The 15236-nt window shown below is 43.8% G+C and overlaps 1 protein-coding gene and 1 long non-coding RNA gene across 3 annotated transcripts; one reads left to right on the top strand and one right to left on the bottom strand.

Annotated features, from left to right (window-relative positions):
• Nucleotides 1–2330: 2330 nt before the first annotated feature.
• irx1b (iroquois homeobox 1b) lies at nt 2331–6142 on the bottom strand. The gene is made up of 4 exons (XM_023828459.2): nt 5627–6142; nt 3315–4296; nt 3099–3171; nt 2331–2696 (listed from the first exon to the last, which is right to left on the bottom strand). Exons 1-4 carry the CDS (start codon nt 5867–5869, stop codon nt 2627–2629), a joined length of 1368 nt encoding a protein of 455 aa, XP_023684227.1. The 5' UTR covers nt 5870–6142; the 3' UTR covers nt 2331–2626.
• Nucleotides 6143–7387: 1245 nt separating this feature from the next.
• Nucleotides 7388–9690, top strand: LOC111852101 (uncharacterized). 2 transcript variants are annotated; one of them, XR_011984852.1, is made up of 3 exons: nt 7388–7471; nt 8170–8246; nt 9452–9690. It is a non-coding gene; the product is annotated as an uncharacterized lncRNA (long non-coding RNA). The 2 variants fall into 2 exon arrangements; XR_002840160.2 differs by lacking the exon at nt 7388–7471 and adding an exon at nt 7626–7771.
• Nucleotides 9691–15236: the final 5546 nt, after the last annotated feature.

Consider the following 15236-nt stretch of genomic DNA (forward strand, 5'->3'; position numbering starts at 1 on the left):
TGAATGCATGTTGTTTTTATTAAATTTACGACAAGGGGAAGATATCCAAGATTGAAATGTGTACCAGCATGTGCGTCACGATTTAAACCGAATTAGTCAAGTCAGTAAAGGTATTAAATGGTATTTAACATGAAAGCGTTACAAAAATATTTTAGAATTAAGAAATTTCTACGACCTTAAATCTCTTGTATCGTGGCAAGCATGGTAGACCAGCCGAATTGATTATTATATATTATTAAAGAAAAAATATAAAAAGCAGAAATGTATAACCGCTTTATCAGAATCTGATACTCGGTCTTCATCTTGGGGTCTCCTAGCTCTTAAAAATTATTTTTAACATCAGCTTTCTCGAGTAGTGTGCCGCTACTCACCTGCAATTAAATAATCGAAAATGTTATAATATGGTCCATATATCCATATATACATTATCACCATAGATTATTTAGTGAAACTACGATTCAACTACTACATAAACACAACTTATATAGACTTTGGTAGGTCTATATAGACTGTGAACGTTTAACAAGGATCAGACATTTCTGGTCATATTTAAATTAAATATAAATTAATATCACTCAATTAAATATTATATTAATTCGATTATAATTATAAATCTAAATCCCAGTCATTTAAACTAGGTATTTTGTACGATATATATGATTTTTAGCAACAAAAACAATTGATAAATCAGTCTGTATCCATAGTAATGTAAACTGAAATTAATTTGAGTAAGGACAAAAAAGGAAACTTTTTAACCACGTGATGTTACAGTGCACTGCATTTAAACTTTGTCATGAGTTTATTTATATTAGGTAAAAGTAATAAAAATGCAACGTTTCCTTGGGTCGTATTTTTAGACTTAAGCTCACAACCCCCCCATCATAAATATTTAGGCGGGTGGCTTAACCAGCCCATGCCAGAATAGTCAATTGTATCCTTGATCAGTTCCCTTAGAAACGGAATGAGTGACTTGGGTAGCTGCCAGTACGTATCGCTCTGCAAACCCAAACAGTCCCATTATGATGGAATTTAACAGCTGCGGGTCTTTCGCCCTCCGTTGAGTTACAGACGTATCCAACATTTGCTTCATTAAAAAAAATAATAAAATGTTCCATTCGAACCCCCAAAAAATGACTTTGCTAAATCGCTTTACACAATTCACATTGTTACGGCCCGGTGAACTTTGGATGCGAAGAACAAAACATTTCATGCTTTTTACTACGGCACAGATATGAAAATTATTACCATATATTGGTGTGATACAATTTGTGGCACTCAAGATATCAGCGTCACCTGATTTACGACTTTAACCTCGCCAAAAAGAACTTAGACTCTGCTTCAAATGAGAGCATGAGTTTAATTTTTTTTCCTATGGCTTGACAGTATGATATGTAATCTGACCCCTCCATGGTGATTTGTCCTTTCCAATAATAATAATGATGATGATAATAATAATAATAATAATAATAATAATAATAATAATAACAATAATAATGTGTGATAATTGCCGACAACAGACTGTTAATGTAGCTTTTCAGACTTCCTGTATTATGAATTACTGCTCATATTTTTTCTATGTCTAGATTTGTTGCTGGTAACGGGTGACAGTTTTATGGCTTCGGCGATATTGTTCGGTGAATTTATTCCCACGTTATTAGTTAATGACTGGCCACGCTGCTGCCTGTTTTCCCGTCACCAATAACCATCTGGTGGCTTATTAGCACCTCAATGCATCTGTCCAAGCGTCGCCACCCCCGGGCCTCCGTACACCGTCAGCTGAATACAATTAAACCCAGAAATAATCGGTATAATTGGCTTCGATTTTTTGCTTTCTTACCAGTTTTGTCACCTTGTTGCATCAGAATAAACAGGAAAAAACAAACAGGATCGAAAACAAGCCATTAATTCAAAATCAGTCGATAAGTTTGACCAGTATATAACAATGCAATTTGTATTCGAATATGTATAGTCGGCCTGAAATGTCATTGTGAGATAAATGTTTAGAAACTAGCATTTGGACGAGAAATGCAGATCGCGGACAGTAATAACGATAAGGACCCTGCTAATGCAGTAATAATCAAATTAATCCAGATAGTTTTAGGACAAGCAATATTACACTGGCCGTTTATTTTTGTCATAGAAACCGTGAAACTGAATGTATAATTTTAAATCATTCTACAAATAAACATGTAATTCACAATTTAAAGTACTGCTTGATCAAAAGGACAAAACGATTATTTCGATGCAATAATCAGTAATATGTCATTTAAAATAATTCATGTTCACATATGAAAAAAAAACTTTAATGCCTATTTTTTCCATTCAATTTATTAGACAAAAATATAGGCTGTATTTTGGACAAATTATGTGCATATACACAATCTTATTCACAGAAACAAAAACAAAACTCAAAAACGCGTATAAGGGAAAAAACGTAAGTGGCATGAGAGGAAGAAGGAAGGTAATTTCTCAGTACGGAGGGTAAATATCGACAGAACGCTGCAGGGAAACGGGGAACTTGGGGCAGTGTTAGGGATAGGGTCCTTTGCCGTCAGCTTATTTTTGCCTGAAATTCGTCATAATAATAATAATAATAATAATAATAATAACAATAATAATGTCTTCATCAGGTGGAGGTGAGAGCAGATAGAACGGGGGGACGTAAAAGCCTCTGTTTTTCATACTGGACCCTGGAACTGGAACAGACAGAGAAGGACAGTCAGTATGTGCGCGTGCATTTCTGCATTACGTATTATTCTTCATTTAAGCTCTATTATCAAATGTCTATATATTAACGTAGGGTAATTATACGCCCCTTCCTTAAAGTGCTATGTCGCGTGGTAATACTAAGTTAAACACACAATGTTATTGTATATTTAGGAAAAAGTAACTTGTATTTGACAGTCTGGGGGGGCCTTTTCCGGATGGTACACTAGGCCGTCGGGTTTCATGAGCTCACTCTGAAATGAGGACTTCCACTCCAGAGAAAATAAATAAACGGAGTGCCCTCTATTACCTAAAGTGGTGCTTTACATTTGACACGCGAGCCTATAGCCTTTCGCACAAACTGGCTTAAAATAACGGCAAAATCTGTTTACCTGTCACGCACGTGCTGAAGCGATGGTTTTATTGCCGGCATCGGAGACACTGTCCTTTGAACATTTCCCTGATCTACAACGCAATGAGTACAACGACAAATCATTAATTAACACACGGCGTGTTGCATTTAATTTCAGGATTATATTCACACTTGATACGAGAAGCACTGCCATAGCGTGACATGCACTGAGACTGTCATCGTGTTATAGGTCTACCTGTGAGCTTCGGGCTCATGTCCTCCGCGGAGCTCTCGCTGTCAGGCGCAGATTTGGGGGGCGCCTTCTGTCCTGCGTGGGCCTTCATACTATACGTCTGGTGACCATGATCCAGGCCCAGAACCGACTTCACGTTAGGCAGGCCGTTTTGGCCCAGGAAAGCGCCATTCGTCCAGTTTTGTAATTTTCCGATCTGGCACGTGTATACTCCATGGCTCGGCAGGAAAGCCGGGTGCTGGATGGGTATCGAGGTCCGGCTGGCTGCTCCAGGGGGCATCGCCGATTTCTGAGAGCTGTCGGGACACGTAGCCGTTTCGGCTAACGACCATATTTTGGGTTTATGGCACGGGGGAATTTGGGAACTGCTTTGCTCGTCGGAAGAAATTATGCTTCTGTTTTTGTCAATTGATTGCTCCTTGTCGGCAGAGGTATACTTCGGGTTCTCCGTGCAATTTTGCGTTTGTCTTTTATGCGTACTTTCGCGGCCCTCCCTTTCATCGAAGTTATCATCCTCATCTTCATCACCATCGTCCTCTTCGTTACTTTGGTCCGCATTGTTCTCGTCAATCTTGTCTATATCTACGCTTTCCAGGTCAATCTCCTCATCTTCGTTTTTTACAGTGGCCCCTTCGTTATCGCTGTCGAATATTTTGCCATCCCGGTCCTCAGCACTGCGTCCCCATGTCACCTTGTTCTCCTTCTTGAGTCTCCTGCGGGCGTTGGCGAACCAGGTGGACACCTGCGTGAGGGTCATCTTGGTGATGATGGCCAGCATGATCTTTTCCCCCTTGGTGGGATACGGGTTTTTCTTGTGCTCCTGAAGCCAGGCTTTCAGCGTGGTCGTCGTCTCCCGAGTGGCACTCTTGACTCTAGCGGCGTCCCCATACTGGCACTGGCCGTACGGGTAGAAGGCGGCCGCGGCGTGGGCCGCGAAGCTGGACGGAAGAGCACCGGGGCTATCTTTAAGCTCATACTGCGCACCCTGTGGAAATAAGACATCATTTGATTAACAGCTGATTTGTAACGCCTCCTATTTCTGTCAGGAACCGCAGACTCCCCCATTCAGTATAAACCCGCAGGCTTATGTAGGCCTAATTACATCAGCTGTTAGATATCTTAAAATGTATTCATCTTAACTTGAATATTTAATAGAAATGCGTGACTTATTATTTTAAACACGATTTTACGTGAAAAGAAGAGCAATACATTTCCTTTATTGATGCTACAAATTGTCCCAACGCGACCAAACCAAGGCCCCGATTCAATAACATCTATTTAACCATTTAAACTTTACACCTGGGACACAGGGAATATATCATTTGGGAAGCGTGTCTAATGGCTGACCGACAAAGCATAACTTGCTAAATGAGTGCGTTAACTAAAGCGCCCTGACCAAATTAAGCCGTGGACAGCCGTCATTGACGTTGTCATTATTGGTTTTCTTTAAAGCGCCTGAGAGCGTTAGACACGGCGAGATGTCAAAATAAATACCTGCAGAATCGCTACAGATGTCATGTGAATCAGAAGGAAAACAGCGAGCAAAACAGGCATTTCCATAATCCAGTGTCTGTTTTAATCTAACTATATTTTAAGCATACAGTATTTGGGATGTAAGGCATAGTTATATTGACAAGCACGCTCAAGTCAGATTATTTTAATCGTCAGTACATATTGTAGTCAGTAAATTTAGTAACGAAATAATTAAGAACACTTTGCTCAAATTTTGCTAAAATTGTTCTAACTTAACGGATTTATCTGAAGATGCATTTATGCAGCTGAGGATCCAAATTAAAATTCCAAATTTATAAAAAAATAAAATAAAAGCAGATTTCCCATACCCGTGCGAAATTGTTAAAGATAAGTAACTATTTAATAAGTAACATTATTTAGCTGAAGAAAATATCTGCTGTAATTCTATAACTTTGACATCTGGGCCTATTATTTCTAAATTAATAATTGAACATGACACAAATATTTATAAAACATGTAAACATTTGAGCACCATTTTCACCCTGGCAGGCCTGTAGACGAAACTTACATATGCAGAATATTTTTTATTATAAGCTGCATATATTAGTTTACATTACGATCGCGTTATATTCCTTAAAGTTTTTGCAGCCGAGTTGAATAATAAAACACAATTCACTGTTTGTATAAGGCAGCGATGGATCGGAAGTAGCCTTAACTTACAGCGGATTTGCGCATAACTGAATCATGCACTCTTTCATTTTTATGTGCGCCCTCATTCCTTCCCCGGACAGCTGCAAACACACCAGTTTTTCAACAACTGAAGCGTAACGAAAAGCTCTTACCAGCTGCGAGAAGAGCGCAAGGTCCGCGCTGCTGTACGGCAGAAAGGCGCTATAGCCGGGAGCCGCGTAAGGGTTTGCATACATGCCCAGCACCGACGTGACTGCCGCTGTGGCAGACTGACCCGCACCGATCTCCGAGGGGCTGCCCCGGAAAGACGCGGAAAGCACCCCAGTCCGATCGCCTCCGTACGCCGCTTGGGTGGCGCTTAAATACTGGGGGTAACCCAGCTGGGAGAATGACATGGCTGATGTGAAAACTAACACGGAGCCACAGCGGGGACAATCCAAGAACAACACGAAGGCAGAGCTGAAAATGCCAGCGCGGAAAGGCACAGGAAGATGGACTGAAATCACAGCCTCTTCTCAGGGTCCTCTGGATGCGACAGGCTCACTAGCTCAGCCTCGACTGATGTCCCTGCCCATGGGCCCCGCGCCTCATATCTCACATACAATTTGAAGTTGACGGCTTGATTGGCACGTCGCTCGGCGTCGAGGCCCCTCCCTATCGCGCTTGCCGGTTGCGCATTGGCTCAGGCCCCGTTTGGTGCTGACTGTTTATCCGGCCTCTGAAGCTTCCACTGTTGTGACAAGCAGCCTCTGGGACTCGCGCTGGGACAATAACCTCGGCGTCAGCGCTGCTCTTTTATATAGATAAGCTCGGGAAATAAACGGGTCTTTTTTTTTATTAATGGTGACGGTTTTAAAGAGATGAACGCGTACAGAAAAAGACAGTTCACAAAACAGAGATTGATACGAAGGCATATTGTAGCACTGTGAAACTAACTTTAGAAATAGCGGTCACTATCTGCGTGCGATACACGTTTGGCCATAGGATAGATGTAGAATTCATTTTATAGGCAGACAAAAATTGCGGCAAACAGGTTTGGTTAAATACCCTTCATTCCGACTGATTGCAAGTAAAAGTGAAAAGATAGAACTCGCCAGGAACCACCTTACAAAGACCATACTGGAAGCACAGAGATTCCTACTGATTTTAAATCGGCTCATTATATGTGGTGGCTGTCAAGAGAATTAATCAACTGAATTAATCCTCATGTGTTAAATGAAGTCAATGATTTTGATCTGCACCAGATGGTTAAGAACTGATGCCAGGATCTGAGGGGACAGATGATAATCAACCAAACACATTAGACTGAAATGGGAAGGACGGCTGTGACAACGTGCGGACGGCACGCGGAGCTCGGGGCGCGCCTGGCACCATGCGGGGCCGGCGGCTGGTCCCACCGCCCCAGCCTCAGCCCGGCCGCGCTCCTAGCGGGATCTGAATGCGCCACCTCCGCTGTACCTGTCTTGAAATTCTAAAATAATAATAGATATTATGCTGTTCCTATTACCCCAAACACCTTTAGTGTTTGTGGGAATGTGTGTAAGAATCGGGACGGGCCTTGTGGATATTATGGTGCTAATAATAATGATAATAATAATAATAATAATAATAATAATAATAATAATAATAATAATAATTTGCCGATAACGCTATATCAGATCTTTTTGGACGTCCACACTTTGAAACAAAAAGTTCCAAAAGTTCTGTGCGTTGTTGTTGTCATCTTTGTGGTTTGGCTCAGTCTAACTGAACGCGTGGTCTGTGCGACTTTGCGTGCGCGCCGTCGCCCGGTCTGTCACGCCGCTTATTTACATGCATGGCGCTCTCCAAGACAGTGATTAACTCAGCCGGTGAAACACGCCGTTGAACTCTGGGATGTGATAATTGATCCTTTCCCCCCTGCGGACACGTCAAACCGCAGCTCCCGAAGCCAATCACAAGTCGTTATCATAGGATGGACAGAGCCAGGATTTACATACGGTGGATGTCATTTACAGGTAGACCTACCACGCTGCTTGAAATTAAAAAGTACTAAACTACGGTACATCACATGTTAGTTACCTACTTAACTACAAAAATCTAAGGCCGAAGTAGCAGGGTTAGGCATTGGTTTGAATTTAAATTAATTTTGATCCAGCCGTTGGTGTCACATTTCTGGTAAAGCGCATGTTGACGGCGGCCACAGCTGTTAGGAAGCGGCCGGACGCTGAAAGTGACCAGCTTTAGTCATTAGTGGGGCTTTTATAAATATGATGGGAATGTGGGCTACAGTACAAAGATCCACATGCGAGCTGCGGGTACATATTTTTTGTAGACTCTCCATTTTTAAGTAATTAAGGATCCCTAAAACAAAGTAAATTATAAAGGCTATCAAACAAACACGCTGCGATACTTTGAAAGCAGGATTGGCTGGAGTTTCTGTTTTCCCCAGAAAGCCAGTGTCCTAAGTGTCTTTCCGTATGAAATTATCATACGATCAATATTTGTGTGACGCTGTTATTGCGGTTTATATGATACAGTTAATTGTTACTGTTACATTCATATGATTATTGATTTTATCGAAGTCTTCAAATGACCTAAATATTTTCACTTAATATATTGATGCATTTCACAATCCTGAAGTGAACAATCTGTTTCCCGGTTCTGTTATTTTTATCGTAAAATATTTAAATTTCTGTTTTTGTCTCTTTTACAGCAAAGGCGCTGTGGCTGTGGCCGTTTTGATGTGTCCCTTTGCGCTGTCCCCAGTCAGGGCCGGCGGCTTCCCAGTGGGTAAAGAGTGCTTTGAGCTATTTACCTTTGCTCCGCAGCTATTGAATCTATTCATTTATTCAGAGGCTGTCGGGCTGACAGAAGCTACAGCCTTTAAAATGTGTGTCTGGTCAGGCTACCAAATATGCAGTCTCTTCTCAAACTCTTTGGACTCGTGACTCCACATCTGGGCAAGTTTGGCCGCTTGTGAGTTATATTCGCCCCACGTTTTCATCAGACGGCGCAGGAATTGTTTGTCAAACAGTGGATTTTTTTTGCAGTTTCATTTAACAGCGAGTGAAGCTGATGCCAAAACCACTGTATTACGATTTGTTCAGTGTTCTCTGTATGTTTGGTGGCGGTGGATTTCACGATTTTAATTTTAAACCAAGCCAGGCAAAATGTTTGCCAAAGATTACATTAATAAGGAGCTAGATTTCCCTGAGGAATTAAAATATTTTTAAGAATGGAAATTCAGCTAGCTTAAGTTACATTCCACTAATAGTTTAGCCTTAAATTGACATTATATGGGCATCTGCTGCTGGGAACGAATCAAGTCAGCTTTTCTGTGATACTTATCTTGAGTATCAGGAGTCCTGAACCTAACGGACCAAACCCGCATTGCCTTGAGGCATTGGATGGACCGCCGGGTATATCCGAAACGGTGACCCATAATTATAGCCACATTCCTGGGCTGGTGGGGGGGGGCTTTTTTGCCGGTGTGTCCACCACGCCTCCATCTGGCACGACCCGGTGTTCTTCCGCTGAGGAACTGGGGCTAATTTTGCAGTCGATTAGCAGAGGGCACAGACGTTACCCCCCCCCCCCCCCACCACCCCCACCTGCTCACTGCCAGCCTGCTTCTAATACAGTAATTCAGATCACAAGACCCCACCCACTCCCCATCCTATCTGGCGTCTTTATCTAAAAGTCATCTTCTGTCTTCATGAGCTCCGTCAGCTGTCAGGGTCTGTTTTATTCTGGATACGGACTAGGGAGGTTACGTCTCTGCCCAGGTACCGCTTCTAGTTACCAGGCACAGCAACACATTTCCTGTTTTCATAATTGTTTGGATAAATTTGAGGAAAACATTTAATGACACTGAGACAGAACATTAGATCTGTTTAGAAGCTAAAATAAAAGAACAATTTAAATCCTTGGATTTAAGACCATTTTTCCATCCTAGAATCTGCAGTCCGGCCTTAACCTGTCCATCCGTTTCATAGCTTCAGAAAAACTGGATGGACTGTTACTGCGATAAGAAAATCTTCTCCACCTTCAGAGCCTGGGAGTTAAACAGCACGATGTGAGCTACACAAGCTTGGGTTAAGATGAACCTGAAATCTCCGCAGAAGTCTGAGAGACACGCTCTCCGCCGCTGCTTCCTTTCACTGAATTCCCCAAAATACCTCACACAGACCGTTAAATCTTCCTCATCACTCACACTCATCCACCACTCACTCTATACACCCCCCCCCCATAACCCCACTAATGATAAGTGTTTGGAAAGTGCTGCTGATACATTGAAAAAGCAGAAATTTTAAATATCAGATGCTAATATATAATAGAAAAAAAAAATAACAATACACAGTTTGAACTCATTTTTGGAAGGGTCCTATGGTCGTATTATTGTTGAATCGCTTTTTCCTTAAATAAAATCCTGTAATAATTTGACCTCTAACTCAGTTGTGTGAGTAACAAAGCAATTAATGATGCGTGTCGCAGTCCCCGTACGCAATTAGAAACTTAAAGTTCATCCTTAGTCTGTTTGTTCTGAGTCTGACGGTGAAATGAGAGAGAGAGAAAATTGTAGGGAACAAAAAATCTCCAAGCCAGGAAGGGCAGAGGATGGGTGCTGGGGAGAGTTTCTGCACTTTGAAGGGGTTGTTTAAGATACGGCACGTATGTTAAAGAATCCAGTGTTTTGCGGAGCTGCTGGACACAGAGAGCCCTGTGAAACTCGCCAACATCCTGTCACCCGGCCGACAGCTGAAAGGCGGCGTTTGCTGTCAGACGGCGTATCTGCGGGGCTACTCGCTGCTCTGCTAAGCATGTGTAAGCTGACAACAGAGAGCGGCGTGTTTGAGTAACAGAAGAGCCAACGCTAAGATAAATGAATACATAATGACATAATACTGATCGACGTTCAAATGAGGGCGGTGAAGATCATTCCCATTCTGAGGGATTTTGTGCTTCTCCCACTCCGAACCCAACCATGGCCATCGCCAGCGCGTCACTCTTCATGTTGCACCAAAATGTCAAGCCTTGATTATTCTGGGCTGGCATATAACAACCATGTAGAGGGAAAAAATATATGTTATTCTTCCGTGACACTTTATAATGCAAGCAGATCATATTCATGTAGACATCAGACATGACAAACTTTAGTAGACCTGAATTGATCATGAGTTGGCAAAAATTCCCCAAAAAAGTCTAATCTGATTATGGCCATCACTACTGACTTTGGACCTATGATTTAACGAAACCTTTGCAGTAGTTAATGAACTTTACATTAGAGAAATTTAAATTGGACTAGTCAGTCCTTCAGTAATGGGTTGGCACCCCATCCTAGGTTGTTCCCTGCTATATAGCTACTGGGATAGGCACTGGGTCCCCATGACCCTGCGTAGGACAAGCAGGTCTGGAAAATGGATGGATGGGTGGATGGATGGATAGATAGTCAGTCCTTAAAGAGGAAGTGAAGATTATCGATTTCTGATTCCCAAAACATCTAGGAAGTAGCATTTCAGATTTCTGTGAAAACCTGCTTTATAGAACCGTGGGAGAGATGTCATATTGTGGTAGATGAAACCCATTCACTTAAAAAAAATGAGATAATTCACAGCAATGTCTGTGATCCTGACATAACTCAAGCTGTCAGATCTCCAGAAGAGCTGCAGAGGGCTGCAGGAGAGATGGAGATCACAGCTAACGTGTGGCCAGGAGGCCCGACCTTCTCAGTGGATGAGGATGAAGTTGGTCCTGCTCTCATCCCCCTCCCTCTCTGAGCAGCAGACTCACAGATCGGCGGCAGCGACATCACTGATTCCGGCCCTAATCAGGTATTAGCCAGGAAAGCCGGGGGGGGGTGGGGGCGACCAGATAATCTCAATATTTACTCCATCTGCACTCACATACAAGCCTGGCTTATCTCCGCGACATCAAAGATACTCTGTAAAAAAAAACAGATAATGGAGTTCAGATGGAAGCTGATCGAGTGTAAGATGTTAACAGGAGCCAGAACCGTGGGAGGAATGGCGGCCAAGGTCCCGTTTTATTCACGAGGGGCACAGAGCTTCAGACGTTTAACACGCCCGTCCTTCCATCAGCAGCTCCAGCTGGGAACAGAAAGGGGATGCATTTTTTATGAGACGTGGCCCATCATGAAATATTCTGGCGTGAGGCTTTGGCAAATCCAGCGGCTGTCGCATGTAGGTACAGCTGGCAATTAATGCAACTGGGTTCGACGAGAGAGGGAATTTTTTTTTTTTAATTTAGTATTTACGGAGATTGACACCAAAGCTGTGCATGTCTGGGTTTTTGTGGAAATTTCCAGAAAGCCGGTATTCTAATGTCAGCAGGTGTCTTTAAATAGAGATGTGCATTTTTTTTTTTCTTTTAGGTATAATTCCCCATAACGCAGGATCACATACTCACCCCCAGACCGAGACGCTTGTGTCCAAAAGTCACATGATGCTGAGAGAGTCATGTGATTTGGTGAGCAGACCGGCACAAACGTTCATCTGGAGGAAAGAACCTGAGGAGTGCGGACAAACCATATGCTCTGGACTGCATTCGGAAAGCCGGCACACGGACGTCTGTCCGCGGGGACCTTTAAAACTCCTCTCTGGCAATGGGAGCCGCCTCATTAGTGGGAATTAATTGTAGGAATGATAAAAGGTGAGGGATTGGGGGAGCTGGGGGGTGGTCATGGATCCCACCCTTCGGGGACAGGCATTGAAGCCCCCCCCCCCAATCTCTTGGGGGCTTTTCTCTCGCCCGGCTTCATCTTGAAGACTCGCAGAATGCCGCTCAATGCCGTGAACTTTCTGTCCCTGAGGTGCTTCCGTAGGGGGCGAGGCGGACCAGAGGGTGACCTCAGATGAATTATTCAAACCTGCCTGCGTGTTAATATTGCATTTGACATAAAAAAGCTCCACTTTTTTTCATTACTGACCACTTCATTAACAGCCAGGCACAATTATTCAGCTACTTGACTTGATTTTTAAATCTTTTTTAGTTCTGATCCAAAAGTGTCACTTTGCCTTGTCGTCGAGCACAGACCAAATCCCATCTTAATCAAAGTGCCCACCGCTGCACTCCCCCGAGCCTGTGTTTAGAGAAAATGGGGTTGGGGGGGCTTCTCTTCAGAAGGTCACGGGGTGGATGGCGACCAGCTGTTCGCTGAGCTCGTCTGAGTGTCCAATTATCTACCTTTGTTTCTTCTAACAGCTGTGCTCAAGATGGTTTTTAAAATAAAATAATATCTCCTGAGTGTGGCTGCTGAGCTGTAGAGGAAACCTCTCTTCATTTCTCTATTTCTACAAGTCAGTGTGAAGTTTTTTTTTTGGGGGGGGGGAGGGGGGGTTGGGGGGTTACAGGACTGAGACTCTGGGAATTGATTTTGAAGGGCTGAAAAAAACTCACAGCCTGGTAGTAATTAGCCAAAACGGATCAGTGACTCGGTGACTCTCTCCGCCGCAGGTTAAGCCGTTTGTAGGCTCGGTTTCATCTCACGCTCGGCGCCGCCTGCCTCTTCCCCAGCCTGTCGGTGTTCGCCTGTCACACGACGGCTTTTTATGGCCATACTCCCAGCACGGTGTCATAGAATTTCGGCTTTAACACAGCTGTAGGTGGGGTTTACGGGCAAAGGGAACCATTAGCCTAAATAATCAGCAACCAGAATAACCAATTTGCATATCAACTATCTGCTGATTCAGGGATTGAAAGTTAGAGACATATAAGCAATTTGCTACCATACCACCTCGGTAAAATATTGACCTAATCAGTAAGGGGGTAAAACCTTACCAGACAGCTTACCAGACACTGGATAGATCCATAGCTGAAGCTCCATTAAAACAACAACAATAATAATAATAATAATTATTATTATTATTATCTTCTTTTAATTATTATTATCATTATAGTCATGTACTACATTAGTGCTTGGACGGCTGGCCATGGGGGCAGACAGAACTCTCCTTAGAACCCGCCCCCCCTTTTCACATCACCACTGGCCCCAAAGGCTGCGCATTTAGCCTTGGGGGCTACAGGGATTCAAGTCATGATTTAATAAGAGGCACCTGAACCAGTGTGTGAGCTGTGCTCCAGGGCACTCCTGCTGAAAGTCCAGGGTATGTGCATGGCTCCAGTGGCAGCAGAAGAGACGATGGAGATCTGATGAGGAGATAAGTCTGAAAAGTAAGATTGCGTCTGGGGGATGGGCTACTGAGGCTGGTTAGAGCTGGTAAATAAAGGGAAGTGGTGCCTAGCTGAGGTTTGTTCTACCATTCAAACTGCACCTTTACCTCGGCCCCTAAGGTTTGGCCCCCTGTTGGTCAAAACGATCAGTAGAATATTAAATAAAAGCGTTCCTTATTTAGGAGATGCTGAAGCAGCGTGTTCTGCTAACCAACAGGCTGGCAACCATCTTTTGACTCTACTGGCTATTTATTTATTTTTTGAAGCATGGGGGGGTGGGGGGTGGCTGAGGAGGTCTTTTTCAGTTGAATACCAGAAACGGCAAAATTACCCCTGGTAATACTAGAGATCTGATAAAGAAAAAAAGAAACTCCTTCATGTACAGATGCATCGTATAACTGATGATTATGGGCCCATCCATGAGCCCATATAAATCTCTTTAAATGCCTGAAATCCAAGGAAAATCTGGTCAAAGTAAATTGATGAAGTGACGCGTGTAGAGCTGCACACGAAGCGCTTTCTGAGCGTCCGCTGCAGCTTGGGTCACATGACCGCCCGGATAGACACACTACTGAGGGTCTCAAGATGGCCGACTCATGTCCAGGCACTGCGAGGTCAGCGTGACGAGGGGCTTTCACGGCAGGTCACGGGAGGTCGAAAGCGGAGATTGTTCACGTCACGGGAGGTCGAAAGCGGAGATTGTTCACATCTTCATTTGTTTTGCAACTGAATCAGGAGTCGAGAGAGAAACGCAGACAAGAGGCTTGGTAAAGTAAGTTGGGAAGGGGACGGCAGCTGAACTAGGGGACTCAGAGCATGACTTGGGATGCTGAGGAGGTGTTGGGATGCCCAGTGCTCCCAGTATCACACTCCAGGTCGTTCAGCCCCAAACAGGTGAATGGTGGTCACCCCAATCACGATCCCAACAGAAGGTGACAGCAACTCGTGTTGTCATGCCTCCCTCATACAGGTCCTGCACTCATTATTTATAAAGGCTGCAGGAGATATTGGTGTTAATTAGGGTTAATGGTCACTGGGCTTCACTTTATTAAATAGGATCCCGAGAATGTCAAGCCTTCCTGCACCCTCCCCGCACCCCCCCCCCCCCCCCCACCCTGCATCATAGCCTGGGCTGATGTTTGGTTACAGTCAAAATAACGGATTAAATAGAGACCAGAAGGTCTACAGCTTTATGTAAACAGGAGCCTTAATGTATGAAGGCTGACTGCAGAATGGATAAATCGAGAAGAATATTGGACAGAGTCATTATCTGTGATCCTAACACCTCAGGATGCATCTACGTCTTCGGTTCAGTGCCTGATGTACTCAGCTATGAGGTTTATAAGGGGAAGACCAGAAGTCACTCCCTGGCAGCATGAGGGAGGGCTGGCGGTGCCCCCCCTGGGGTCGGAACAATACTCTCCCACTTCCTGGGATTCTCCCATCTGACCGGCGCGTGATTAAACTTTACCCCGGCTCTTTAGATCCAGCCCTTTCAGCGTGTTGCTATGTAACGCGCTCCAGGCCCAGCGTTACGCAGACCTCGTCCGCCATTGTCCGGCGGTGTGTAGCTGATGTCGCCGGTGGGGG

The sequence above is a fragment of the Paramormyrops kingsleyae genome, chromosome 23 (assembly GCF_048594095.1).
Source record: "Paramormyrops kingsleyae isolate MSU_618 chromosome 23, PKINGS_0.4, whole genome shotgun sequence".
Lineage (NCBI taxonomy): Eukaryota > Metazoa > Chordata > Actinopteri > Osteoglossiformes > Mormyridae > Paramormyrops > Paramormyrops kingsleyae.